Source organism: Dipodomys spectabilis, unplaced genomic scaffold, assembly GCF_019054845.1.
Source record: "Dipodomys spectabilis isolate Male_0828 unplaced genomic scaffold, ASM1905484v1 ptg000416l, whole genome shotgun sequence".
Taxonomy (NCBI): domain Eukaryota; kingdom Metazoa; phylum Chordata; class Mammalia; order Rodentia; family Heteromyidae; genus Dipodomys; species Dipodomys spectabilis.
The window spans coordinates 1,968,030-1,982,338 of NW_024871093.1; the positions used below are offsets into that span (position 1 = coordinate 1,968,030).

The following is a 14,309-nucleotide window of genomic DNA, read 5'->3' on the forward strand; positions in this document are numbered from 1 at the left end:
ATATATATATATATATATACACACACACACACACACACACACACACAGAGGTATATTTCTTTGAATGTTAGAGAAATTATGTGTCATGAGTGTTCGAGTGGATTTAAAACATTTTTTTGTTGTGTAATTCAATAGACTGCTTCTCAATCTGCTCCTTCTGAAATCCCAGTAAGTAGCATGAGAAATCCTAGGTGGATGCTGCACTTGTGTTTGATTGGAATAAATTGGTTTTGAATGTCAGATGTTTGTTCACTCGCAAATCAGCAAATTGTGTCTCTTCTGCATGAGTCCCTTCCCTCTTACCAAAGTTCTAGTTGGTGTGCTGTGAGAAGTTTGTGGGGAAAAGACTTTACATAAGCTGTGGAATAATAACCTTAATGACCTTCAAAAAATGTAGACTTTGAGTTTTAAGCAGAAGTAAGTCAGATAATCAGTGTTAGTATTTAAGAGGACATTAGAATTTGGGTCTCCAGGGTCTGTTAGGACAAAGGCCTCTAATGCAGCTTCTGGGAATACCTTTCCTTACCATTTCTTCACATTCCCCTTTGTTTAACAACTACCTTCACTCTGCATGTTCTAGAGGAGGTTTTGTTAAGATCTAATGTTCTTTGGCCTAGCATTCCTGAATCAGGGGAGGCCTGAGAAACCAGTGCAAGAAGGATACTTTGTATTATATCTAAGGTGAACAACAGCAGTGTTGCCTTTTATCTGTGACAATCTTCCTGCTCTGGTTTTGAAATAAAAATATTTAGTTCCTAAACTCTCATAGTTTATTACAGATGTGAACTTTAGACTCCACATGTCTTTTTTTTTTTTTTGGTCCAGTTGTGGGGCCTGAACTCTGGGCCTGAGCGCTGTCCCTCAGCTCTTCAGCTCAAGGCTAGTGCTCTACCATTGGAGCCTCGGTGCCACTTCTGGCTTTTTCTGCATGCGAGACAAGCACTGTACCACTGAGCCACCTTCCCAGGCCTAGACTCCACATGTCTTAATTTTCACTCAGATATGCCATTTCCACCTTAGATATGTATATAAGATTAGTACTTCCCATCAAGACATAGAGAGTGTTTTTAGAAAGGTGAAAATTATCCCATTTCTCCATTTGGTTGTACACACATATATATGCATACACAGAATGATTTGAGTGAGTAAATATAGTAGAATATGATGACAAACTGGATCTTTGATGCCTATGCATGGCCATTAAAATAGCTACTCTTCTGCTATTTGAATTGATGCTCTTATGAGTTTTGGTGCTTATATGATAACTTTTCACCTTTTGAAGACTTGATTAACAGCACTGATTGTGTTTGATACATTGTTTGAGCATGAATTTGATGAAATTTATAATAGGAAATTGTGATAGAATTAACCTAGCAGGTAGAAGATAAAGAAGCAAACAGAAAATGAGTTGCTAAGAGACGCTGAGTCAGTGAGCTGTGGACGACTTAAAGTGATTTTAGATTTCCTACTATTCTGCTACAGATGAAATTGCCTCTAAGGAATTTTCAAATTAAATTTGTTTTTCCTCTTGAAGATCCCTGATGGAGAAGCCACTTATTTGTGAAAGAAAACCAAAAGAAAACTAAAATATAGCTCACACAGAATAGAAGGGAATTGAGAAGAAAAGCAGATCATATATGGCGAAAGGAGTCCAGGCTAGACATGTTTTCCCGCCTAGTCTTGCTGCTCACTTGTAGTTGAGTGGCTGTGTTTCTTGGGCTAGCAAGGAAATTGGCACTTGAATTGTTCTTTATAGAAATGGCAAGAGATTTTTTCCCCCTACATGAGAGGAAACTTGAGAAAGCAAGAAAAATGGAATAGGTCTTAATGAGGTAGAGAAACATAGATAGAAACATACTAAGTAGAGAAACATAGTAAGAAACATACTAAGTAGAGAAACATAGTAAAAAACATCCTGAGTTTTAGTTGGGTATAAGAGGAAAAGGTACACAGTCCTGCCCACCTTTTTTTAGAAGGAAGAGAAGGCAATCTGTGGATAGAGAATTAAAGGGGACCACTGGGTAGAAAGAAGTAAAAGGAGATACTGTATTCTAATACAAATAATGGAAAGTTTGTAAGACTCGTATCTTCAATAAACTACCAAAAAAAGCCAGAAGTGGAGCTGTGTCTCAAGTGGTAGAGCACTGTCCTTGAGCAAAAGAAAACTAGGTATTTTTTTTTGTATGTTCCTATTTTTGCTACATATTCAACTTGCCTTGTGACAATATGCGTGAGTACTAAAATCTGCTGTTTTCTATATCTGTGACTTAAATAAAAAGTTGTTTTTTATGCTAGAATCTCCAATCAGATTGAAATGTAGGATCCATTTTGTTCCTCCTTAAGAATAAAAGTTAAAATATGTAGAAATTGTATATTAGATTGTATATTACAGTTTAGGTAATGGATATTTTGCATGCTCTGGAATTTTTTATTCTAGAAGCTCATTCAGGCACAAGTTCTTAGGCTCTGGTCCAGTAGCAGAGATGTAGGACTTACCTGATCTTTGAATTTGCGGCAAGGTCGTGGAAGCTGATCATCTTTTACCTCACTGTCCAGCATTAGTGGTTTTCATCTTTTCTAGCTTCAAGGGAAGGATATTGAAGGGATATGTGGCATGCAGGTTTACTGCTGGGAGAGCAGCCCCTCACAATGAATTTGTAAGGCTTTCTCCACTGAAGGCCCTTTTCAGGCCCTGGCATGAAACTTCCTAAAAGGTAACCATCTGAAGTTCAGAAAGCAGAGTTCAATGTCATAGCAAAGGCTGGAGACTTCACACAAGGAAACTAGGAAGCAGGCAAAATCCTAATTGGCAATTTTTTTTTTTTTTGGTTGGTCATGGGGCTTGAACTCTTCTCGGCTTGGGCGTTGTCCCTGCGCTGTTCAGCTTAAGGCGAGCGCTCTACTGCTAGAGCCACACCGCCATTTCCAGTTTTCTAATGGTTTATTGGAGATAAGAGTCTCCCGAACTTTCCTGCCTGGGCTGGCTTTGAACCGCGATCCTCAGATCTCAGCCTCCTTAGTAGCTAGGATTACAGGCGTGAACCACCGGTGCCCGGCTTTGGCAAGATTTTTGAAACTGAGACTTCTTAATTGCCAATCTGGCAGTCACTAGTATGAGTATATCAGGGGATGGGCAATGAGGCTATTACAGAGAATCCTATAATAAGACTAGCTTGAGGACAAATCAATGTCCTCTTCTAATCTCCTATCTTGATTTCCACATTACTCCTTTGTAATTTATCCCTGCTGATAGGACTTTTTGTTTTCCTTCTTAGATGGATAAGTTCTTGATTTTTTAGCTATATCAGCCATAGTTTCTCACAACACCTTATAAGGACTTAAACAAAAGCAATGAGCCCCAAACTTTTTTCTCAGAATACAGGTAAGATTTCTTAGTCTTTCTCTTCTAGTCCTATTAAAATTGTGAGGGAGTTCTTTCTTTTTCTTTTTCTTTTTTCTTTTCTTTTTTTTTTGTAGATTATAGATTTAGTAGCAAGAAGGCTTTGGCCTTGAGGTAAAAAACAACAACAACAAAAAAAACCCCAGCAACTCCCACCCGTTTATCTGAGTAATATTTTGCTTTCTTCTCTTCTTTAATCTGTGTCCCAGTTTCTGTTTCTTTGTTTCAGACTTCTAACATGGACTTCTATTTGATCCTGCATCCTTGTTCTGAGTTCTCTGCTGGCTCTGGCAGCTTTATTGGTGGGGAAGAGTTTACAGGAAGCCAGTTCTGAAACTGGCTCAGCTGACTTGAAGCCACACTGTGTAGGGAGCACTCTTGTTTCTCTGTCTGTTCTGCCTTGAAGGAGGAGACTGGCTCCCTTTTCTTATTGCTAAACAGGAATTATTGGAATGTTACTTGCAACTCCCAGAGCCACACTTTGGCTAGGCTTGATAGAATGCAAGACACAAGTAAGCCATCCTTTTTCCAAGGAATGAGTATATCTGTTTATTTACTAGGCTTTTCTCTTGAAATTTTAGAAATTGCTTTTTAAAACCAAAGGTTGAGTCAGGATAATTTCAGGGGCTGGGGATGGATCCTCATGTCACCCTGAGGATACCCACCCTGTTCAGATGCTTTCCCTCCTGTTTGACTTCCTTCTGTATCCCCTATCCACTACTGTAAGCATTCTGTGCTCAGTAGAATCTGGGGCTGATAAGATTGACAGGGAGGGAACCACTGTAGCTTGTTCAAACCCTAGTTAGCACACAAGGATCTTGAACATGTCTTTTAATTCAAATTGGACTTCACCAGTATTAGGTTCTTTGAGCACTATCTGACACCTTCTCCTTTCCACTTGATACCCGCAGGTCTGTTCTACTGAACAGAGAGCCTGACCAACAGCTATTGTCCTGTCATCTTCTCTCTCTCTCTCATTTCTTTTTTCTTTCTTTCTGCCGGTCATGGGGCCTGCTCAGCTCTTCAACTCAAGGCTAGTGCTCTACCACTTGAGCCACAGCACCACTTCCGGCTTTTTCTGCTTATGTGGTGCTGAGGAAACGAACCCAGGACCTCATGCATGCAAGGCAAGCACTCTGCCACTGAGCCACCTTCCCAGCACCTATCCTGTCATCTTTTCTTTGTAAACTTCAGGCAGTTTAGACTTCTAGTAAGATCTTTTCTGAAAGGCTTATGCTAAGCCATAAAATTATTCTATTATTTGAGGGAGCCAAGAAGTAGGGGTTGGAGGTGTGGCTCACTTGGTAGAGCACAGGCCAGTGAGCAAAAGCATCAGATACCAAGTTCAAGTCCTGGTCTTGGACAAAAAAAGAGTCAACAAGCAAGAGTCCTATTTTGCAGTCTGATCTTAGCTTTTTTCTGTAGGCAAGACAAGATTGATGTTCTAATACCTTTAAGTAGTAGCCACTATAAACAACCCCCCCCCCCTCCCCCCGCAATCCTGAGGCTTAAACTCTGGACCTGGGTGCTGTCCCTCGATTCCTTCTTTGCTGAAGGCTATCACTCTACCACTTGAGCCATAGTACCACATCCCACTTTTTCTGGGATTAGTTGGAGAGTCTCACAGACTTTTCCTGCCTGGGCTGGCTTTAAACCACAATCTTTAGGTCTCAGTCTCCTGAGTAGCTGAGATTACAGGTCTCAGTCCCCTGAGTAGCTGAGATTACAGATGTGAGCCCCTAGTGCCCTGCTTAGAATCTTAAAGCAGTACTTTGAGAGATTAGCTTGTAAATTTGATGTTAAAGAGGTAGCTTTCCCTGTTCTTCTAAAGGTGGTGCCTCTCCTTCATTCTCTTTGGCTATGACTGACTTGAGGCCATTGATTTAGGGAAAGGGAAGCCCTAATTACTTTTGAGGAAATCACTTGAATACTATGGACCCAGCTAAATTTGTAGTTCTCTTTACTTTGTTCCCCTGTATGTCTTTCTCATCACTCTTGTTGGGCACACTGAAGAACTGCAAAGCCAATGCTGTTTTGACTAAGAGGACTTCATCTTTCTAATTACAGGTTCCATTACAGCTCATAGAAACTGTTGAATGCCGTGATATATTTCAGCTTCATTTGACTTGCAAAGACTGTAAAGTTATCAGGTATGTGGTGTGTTTGTGCAGCTTTTAATGTGATAAGCACATTAAGCTCAGTGGTGGCATGCTTGCCCAACATGCATAACATCCTGGATTCAGTCCCCAGCACTGCAAGAAAATAAAGAATGGAAATGTGGTTTGTTAACCTAGCAAAAGAGCTTTTGAGGGTCAATATTGTTAGGAATGTTACCTGAGTAGTTGATACCTGAACTATTTTATGTTTATAGCATGTTTTTCACTACATTGATAGATGCTTTTTGATTCTTGTTTGGAAGTAATTTGTTACAAAAAGTGCAAAAATAAAAATAGTATATCATCCAAGCACTGGTGGCTCCTGTCTGTAATCTTAGCTATTCAGGAGGCTAAGATCTGAAGATTGTGATTCAAAGCCAGCCCAGGCAGGAAAATCCATGATACTCTTATCTCCAATTAACTACCTAAAAAGCTAGAAGTGGAGCTGTGGCTTGAGTGGCCAAGTGTACTTGAGCAGAAAAGCTTAGGGACAGTGCTTAGGCCTTGAGTTTAAGCCCCAGGACTGGCATGCATGTGTACATGTGCACACAAAATTGTGCACCAGTATACCATTTATCCAGATTCACCTGTTGACACTTTACTCCAGTTTACTTGCTGTGGTGTGGTGTGGTGTGATGTGATGTGTGTGAGAGGAAGAGAGAAACAAGACAGATATGGAGATTTTTTTTCTGAACAATTAGAGAAAGTTATATAACCATGGTTCTTTAACTCCAAAATAATATGCTTTCCTAAGATTAGGAGTATTTTCTTATATAACTGTGAGTTATTATCAACTTCACAATTTTACACTGATAATACTTTTATCCAGTCTCCTATCCCTCTTTCACTTTCACTGATTAACTTAATGATGTCCTTTATACCATTCTCCTCCTATTCAGTTGCAGGGTCGAGTCTGGGTCAGGCAGTACATATAACTGACATGAGTCTGTGGCCTTCCTTATTCTAGAACATTTTCCACATCCATTTGTTTGTCTTTTATAACATTCACATTTTGAAGGATACAGTCTTTTAAAAGAATGTTAGTCATTTTATGTTTACCCAGTATTTCTTAATTGTAGTACTATGTATAGTCCCTCATTGGTGAATTTTGATTATTTTGGTCAGATCTCTATAATCTCTATTCTGGTCTGATTGCTATAATTTCTATACTTTCTTCCTTGCAACTAGTAGTCTATGGGAAGCACTTTAAAAACTTGCAGATATCTGCTTTTCATAAAAATTTCTTTTTAATTTTGGCATCCACTAATGAAAATTTTTATCTGCTCTAATATTAACAGATGCAAAATAATACTTGGAAATATGTTTGTAAACTTAGTAGCTCTAGAAACTTAATTTTTCAAAATTTTAATCTCTGACTTATTTGAGGTACCAGTAAAATAGGGTATATTGTCTTGTTCATGAGCCATCTTGAAATGGGGAATTTTTATGTTTAAGGGACTTTTAATGATTTTGGTGTGTGTGTGTGTGTGTGTGTGTATGTGTGTGTGTGTACATGTGTGTGTACGTGTACGTGTGTGTGTGTGTGTGTGTGTGTGTGTGTGTGTACTGGGGCTTAAACTCATGGCCTCACATTCTTGCTCCACTGTTTCATAGCTAGCACTCTACTACTAGAGCTATACCTCCAGTTCCAGCTTTTGCTAGTTAGGTGGAGATTAGAATCGCAAGGCTTTTTCTACTCAGGCTGCCTCCAAACAGTGGTTTTCAGATCTCAGCCTCCTGAGCAGCTAGTATTATAGAGGTGAGCCATCATTGACTGGTTACCTCTTTAGTTTTAAGATAAATATTTAAGTTTCTTTTTAGTCTATGAGATTTGAATTATTATTATTTTTTTTTTTTGGGGTCCGGTCGTGGGGCTTGAACTCTGGGCCTGGGCGCTGTCCCTCAGCTCTTCAGCCCAAGGCTAGCACTCTACCACTCAAGCCACTGCGCCACTTCCGGCTTTTTTCTTTTTGCTTATGTGGTGCTGAGGAATCGAACCCAGGGCCTCCGGCTTGCAAGGCAAGCACTCTACCACTGAGCCACCTTCCCAGCCCCGAGATTTGAATTATTTTTGATACTGGCTACCATTGATGGTTTTAAAAATTAGCTTAAATTTTTCTTATTGATTTCTTAGTTTTTAATACTGCATTCAAAAACTTTTAAGAACTCAAATTCTCAAAGAATCATTTTGTTCAAAGACTCAGTTTTCACTAATTATTTTATTTTATTTTTTTTCTTTTTTGGGTCTGGTTGTGGGGCCTGAACTCTGGACCTGGGCGCTGTCCCTCAGCTCTTCAGCTCAAGGTTAGCGCTCTACCACTTGAGCCACAATGCCACTTCTGGCTTTTTTCTTTTTGCTTATGTGGTGCTGAGGAATCGAACCCAGGGCCTCATGCATGCAAGGCAAGCACTCTACCACTGAGCCACCTTCCCAGCCCAATCACTAATTATTTTAACCCCTTCAATTTATATATTGATAATAGAATTGTTTTGTTCTCTGTGTGGTTACTGCTGAAAGTTTCAGTCTATTTTACTTTGGATCTGAAGAGATTGTTATCCTAATTGTTAAATAGACAAATTAGCTTGGCCTGTTATAAAGAAACCAAAGGGGTTTTTCTAAACGTATTTCTGAGAGGAACACCATAAAACCAAAGGAGAATGAAATCTCATTCATAAAAGAGAAAGCTGCTGTTTTACTTTAATAATTCCTATTACTCAGTCTTAAAGAGGATAGGTTTTCTACATTCTCAACTAACATTTTGCACAACTGGCTAAAATTGGTTGGACTTGTTTTTATGATAAATAGTAGTAAACTTGAAAATGACCACTTCTGATGGCTTTATCTGTCATAGTTGTCACTTTATCATACATAGGCACTCATGAAGTGGTGGCCTTTCTAAAATTTCATAATAGCTGTCTCCTTTTATTTTTGTTTGGTTTTGGCAAAGGTGTCAGTTCTCAACTTTTGAGCAATGTCAAGATTGGCTTAAGAGACTGAACAATGCAATCCGACCACCAGCTAAAATAGAAGATCTCTTCTCTTTTGCCTACCATGCTTGGTGCATGGAGGTCTATGCCAGTGAAAAAGAGCAGCATGGAGACTTGTGCAGACCAGGTAAGCCTATCTAAAGTATGAAAACGGCCAAGGCCTTAGCAGGCTATTCTGGACAAAGCTTTAACATGAAGTGGGATGTCTTGGCATTGTGTATCTAATCAAAGTATGTTTTATGGAGCACCCAGCCTGTGCTCATTATTTTCCTAATCTTACTAGGATATTTCCGTTCTTCCAGGGGAAGGTAAGAATACTAGACATGGCATTCATTCTATTGCTAAATACTATAGTAAGGTATGTAGGTATTGTCTAAGACTATTGGAAGAAAGTCATGAGTTTTGTGTACATGTTTGGGAAGTCTAAAGTGAGTTTTAAGAAGATTTTGAAGGTTAAACAAGGAGATCACTGATTAGAGAATGGGGAAAAGAACATGAGATAGCATGTGGTCATATGTACATAGCCTTTGACCTTCTCTGCTTGTCCTAGACGTGTACTAGTCATTACAAACAAGGGAAACCATGGCACCTGTGTTTCTTTGGGTCTGGATTACTTCACTTAATATAATTTGTTCCAAGTCTTTCTATTTCCTAACAAAGAGGCAAAATCATTCTTTCTGATGGAGGCATAGAATTCACATACACACACACACACACACACACACACACACACACACACACACACACACACACACACACACACACACACACACACACACACACACACACACACACACACACACACACACACACACACACACACACACACACACACACACCATTTCACTTAATATAATTTGTTCCAAGTCTTTCTATTTCCTAACAAAGAGGCAAAATCATTCTTTCTGATGGAGGCATAGAATTCACACACACACACACACACACACACACACACACACACACACACCATTTTCTTGATCCATTCATCTACTGAGGGGCATCTGGGTTGGTACCATATCTTACCTATGGTAAATAATGCTGCAATAAACATGGTTGTGATGGTTTAAAAAAAAAAAGAACATGAGATAGAACAGTTATACACGCATGAGGACAGGGAATAGTGTAATACAGCATAACCTTTTACTCTCATAGAAATTCAAGTCATAGATTACCTTTTGTCTCTTTTAAACTCATAATGAGAAACAGATCCAGAGAGGCTGAATATCTTCCTTAAGGATGTATATAGAGATACTGAGTCTGGGCTAGAACCCAAGTTTTCTGACTCCTTACATAGTTTTTTGTCCCATTCAGTGTCTTTTTCTTTTTCAAATGGCTTTGACCAAGATCATGCTGTTCCTTTGCATGTGGGTTTTTTTTAAATAAACTTTATGCTGCCATAAATAAACTATGCTGTTCCAGCATGGACTTTACAGTGTGTCAGACTTAGAAACAAAAAGTCTTCTAAGTTGTAAACATTTTCAAGACTCTTACAGGATTTTTTTAAAAAATTAAGTCTTCAGTTTTATAATAAAAGCTTGACTAGTCATTTCTTTGTTGTCTGATCCATCATTGGTGATAGTTTTTGGTTTAGATTCTTGTTCTATTTAATTAAGGTGCTTATACAAAAAATTATTTTAAAAGATGATTTCATATATACCTTCCCCTCCCTCCCCCCTTTAGTATATAATATATGCATTTGGTCTTCCTGATCTTGTCAGACAGGACAGCCTAGTATCTCTTTTAGGATCCAAAGAAAAGGAGGCCTGGAGATAAAACAGGTTGCCAAGTCCCACTGCTAGTCAATAACAAATGTAGGATTTAAAACTAGTCCTCAGTTTTTGAGAATCATTTGAAATCTGTTAACACAAAGCATGAAACAAAGGTGTACCCCTCCTAAGGAAAACCTCAGAATCCAAATTTACTCCCTCTGTCTAGGCATTGAGATACACAGATCTTACATGTATTATTTGCTGAGTTGTGTCTTATTATCATTACTTCTTATTAAAATTTTAGTCTCAACCATCTCCTAGAATAATGAATTGAGGAGTGCATCTTGCTGTATCATATTATGAAAGAATTGTGATTTGACGCTGCTTGTGGTGGCACAAAATTGTGATCCCTGATACTCCAAGGTACAGGAGATAAATAATAGTTTGAGGTTAGCCTTGGCAAGGTTAGCAAGGTGTTATCTCAGAAGACAAGCCAGGCCTGGTGGTACACACCTGTAATCCCATCTACTTGGGAGCTGGGGGTTAGGAAGATTATTGTCCAAAGCCACTAGGCTAAAAGTTAATGAGACGCACCTTCCTCCCCACCCCCCATCTCAACCAATAAGCCAGGCATGATATCTTAGGGTCTGTGATTCCAGCAAGGCAGGAGGCCATAGGTAAGAGAATTGCAGGCTAAGGATGGCCCCAGACAAAAATATAAGACTTAAAATATAACAGAAGTTTAAAAAGGGCTAAAGGAACAAACAGCCTGTGATAAAGCACTTGCCTACTAAGCAAAAGGTCCTGGGTTATAAATAAATAAACAAAAACCCAAAGTCCCAACTTGTGGTTTAAGACCCCTAACTTGAAAAGATCTTCTCCAATTTTTGGTTGCTAGCTTTTAGTCAACAGTGCTTGCTCTCTATCTTGTTTTGTCACACCTGCAGACTTTCTTTATTCCCTTGATAATTTTAGTTGGTCCTTTTGGATTTGAGTCAACTCTTAGGGTATTTAGAAAAAGAAGATCCTCTTTTTCTTCTTCTTCTTTTTCTTTCTTTCTTTTTTTTCTCCCTTTTTTGGTTCTGGGACTTGAGCCCAGAACCTTGTACATGTTAAGCAAAGTAGTCTGTTCACAGAGCTACATCCTCAGCCAAGCCATTCACTTCCTGATAATAATAGCTAGTAGTCTTCAGCCACCAAGATATCCACAATGTTCTTTGTCTTTTCATCTGCTTGTAATACACGAAGATACATGAAATTAAGAAATTGGAATTTAAATCTGTGCTTTAATAAAGTGAAAATAATACCAGACAAGCTATTAACACTTTACATGGTTTATTTTCCTTGTTCTTCAAAGGGGTTATTTGTGCTCTTCTTTCCAAAGTGATATGCATATCCTGAAATCTGTTAATGCTGCAGAGGTCAGTTCAGTAAACTTTTGAGACCTGTGTGATATGCTTATGAGAACTCTTTTGAAATCTTAGAAGTACAAGGTCATGCCATCATAATTGGTAATGGAAATTCTCTAACAGTATTCTATTTTTTCCCAAAATACACAGTCTACAACAAATGGAAACCTGCTACTGCTAATATGGAATCTTATTTTAGTGACTTGATTTGACCATGTATATATGTATGGCTTTTTTCTTTTATATATTTCCACTGTGGAATACAGAAGAAAAAGCTTGCTTTTTATTAAAAACAAATACTGTGGTTTTTTTTTTTTTTTTCTTTTTTTTTTTTTGTCGGTCGTGTGGGGCTTGAACTCTTGGCTTGGGCACTATTCTTCAGCTCAAGGCGAGTGCTCTACTGCTTGAGCTACAGTGCCACTTCCAGTTTTCTAATGGTTTTTTGGAGATCAGAGTCTCACGGACTTTCCTGCTGGGGCTGGCTTTGAACCATGATCCCCAGATCTCAGCCTCCTGAGTAGATAGGATTATAGGTGTGAGCCACCGGGCACCTGGCTTTGTGGTATTTTTTAAAACAAGTTAACCTGGTTCTTTTATCTCACTGTTGTTGAGTGTTGGTGACTTCAGCATTACTCAACCAAAATATGAACATACCAGACATCCATGTCTTTATAAGGTTGAAACAACATGTGAGATATTTCCAGATGATGCACTTGTATACTCTGCCCAGTACATGAGATCACAGGCACAGACTGAGACTTTCAGCAGTTCATAAAGCCTCTTACGGGTTCTCTACCTCGCCTGTCTAAGGGCTGGAAGAATCAGGATAGGGAACTTGGAAAATTATATCATTGCCTTGGCATTCATATAAATTTTGATGTCTAGCTGTTGTGCCTGCCACAGTTAAGCCATCTATACTGTTGCCATAGCTCTAGATTTTAATCAGTATTGAAAGAAGTCTCACAGTGTTATGGAAGTTCCCTTGTGAAACCTGCGTACATCTTGGCTAAATTTTTGACTCTACATTTAGTCCCATGACAGACTCAAACAAGCTATAGACTCAACAGTTCCAAGCTTCTTTCATGTTTTTGACTTCATTGTAGCCAGCTTGTTGGTGGGTTCTGTGCTAGGGTTTCAGTCTAGAGTCTTGACAGGTGGTGATCAGTTCAGCTACTAGCTCACTAGCATCATGTCTACCTCTCTGACATCTCTGTGCTGTCCATTAAGTATTTCTTGTTTATCAATAAATAGCATATGGCTCTGGTCTTAATATTGCTTGGTATACAGTGGTCTCTGTCTATTGGCTTGAATGCAGTTCAAACAGTGTGAGTCTAGTGGGTTTACTAAGACTTTGATACATAAAAAGAATTATTCTTTTTTTTATTTTTTGCTGGTTGTGGGGCCTGAACTCTGGGCCTGGGCACTGTCCCTCAATTCTTCAGCTCAAGGCTAGCGCTCTACCACTTGAGCCACAGCGCCACTTCCAGCTTTTTCGCTTATGTGGTGCTGAGGAATTGAACCCAGGGCCTCATGCATGCAAGGCAAGCACTCTACCACTGAGCCACCTTCCCAGCCCAAAAAGAATTATTCTTTCTAACATAGTTGAAAATTAGGAAGGGATACTAATTACCTCTCCTGACTTTGGATAGGTCTGCTACTTTACCTGCTGAGTAAGTTACAGTCTCCAAAAAACAAAAACAAAGAGTTTTGAAATTGCACTATAGCTCAAGTGGTAGGGTGCTAGCCTTGAGCTGAAGAGCTGAGGGACAGTGTCGAGGCCCAGAGTTCAAGCCTCACAACCAACCAAAAAAACAAAAACAAAAAACAAAAGGAGTAAGAGACAGTCTCTTTATAGCAGGCCTGTGTGCACCTGTGTGCCTTATGGACTTGAGTACTCACATTTATACAGAATCAGCCAGGGAATTGGCTTTGGGTGGTAAATTTCTTTCAGATTAAAGATTGATAAAGTGTACATTTCTTGAAAACCTTCAGAAAATGAAGTCTATTGTTGGATTGTATATGATACAAAAACACTAAATACTGAAAAGGAACAAATTCTCATTTGGGATAGAAGAAGCCAAGAAGAGAAATAGAAATATGAAACTAGACAAAAGACTCTTACAGCCTCAGTATTTAAAACAAGTTGGGTTATTGCAACATAATAACTAATTCAATCTGTGATTTTCAGATCTTGGCCTCCTAAATAGAAAACTTAATTTTTGTTGTAGGCTGTAATGGCCATTTTCAAAATTTGTGAAATCACTGTTTTTATGGATATAAAAAATAATTAAAACTTATTCCTGTTCTCAAGAAACTTGAAACGACAGATTTTCTATGACTACTAATTAGTATGTGTTTCTCTGTATAGCTCAGAATTTTGTGTTCTGAATGGTGGTTCAAATTCTTTCTTTAGGTACTGAGTCTATAATAGTGAATATTGCTGGTGGTGGTTGTTGTAGTACTTGTTATTTTGCCAGTGGTTATTTTTAATTCACAAGATTTCTTTAGTATCTGTGTATCTTAAAATAGATATAAAAACCACTAAAAATATAGTTTTTCTTTTTGTAGTAGGAGGGGAAAATAACATTTTTAATTAATTGAGTTGTCAATTTTATAGCTTTTAGATTTTGAGTGGAAGACTCCTGGT

The 14,309-nt window shown here is 38.6% G+C and overlaps 1 protein-coding gene across 2 annotated transcripts in view; it reads left to right on the forward strand.

Moving 5' to 3' along the window:
• The window catches only part of Mtmr3 (myotubularin related protein 3), a 113,233-nt gene that overhangs the window by 67,500 nt on the left and 31,424 nt on the right, over window positions 1-14,309 (forward strand). For both annotated transcript variants that reach the window (XM_042667627.1, XM_042667628.1), the window contains exons 6-7: window positions 5,468-5,550; window positions 8,505-8,671. In XM_042667627.1, the coding sequence (XP_042523561.1) occupies window positions 5,468-5,550; window positions 8,505-8,671 (250 nt within the window). The remainder of the gene's footprint in view (window positions 1-5,467; window positions 5,551-8,504; window positions 8,672-14,309) is intronic.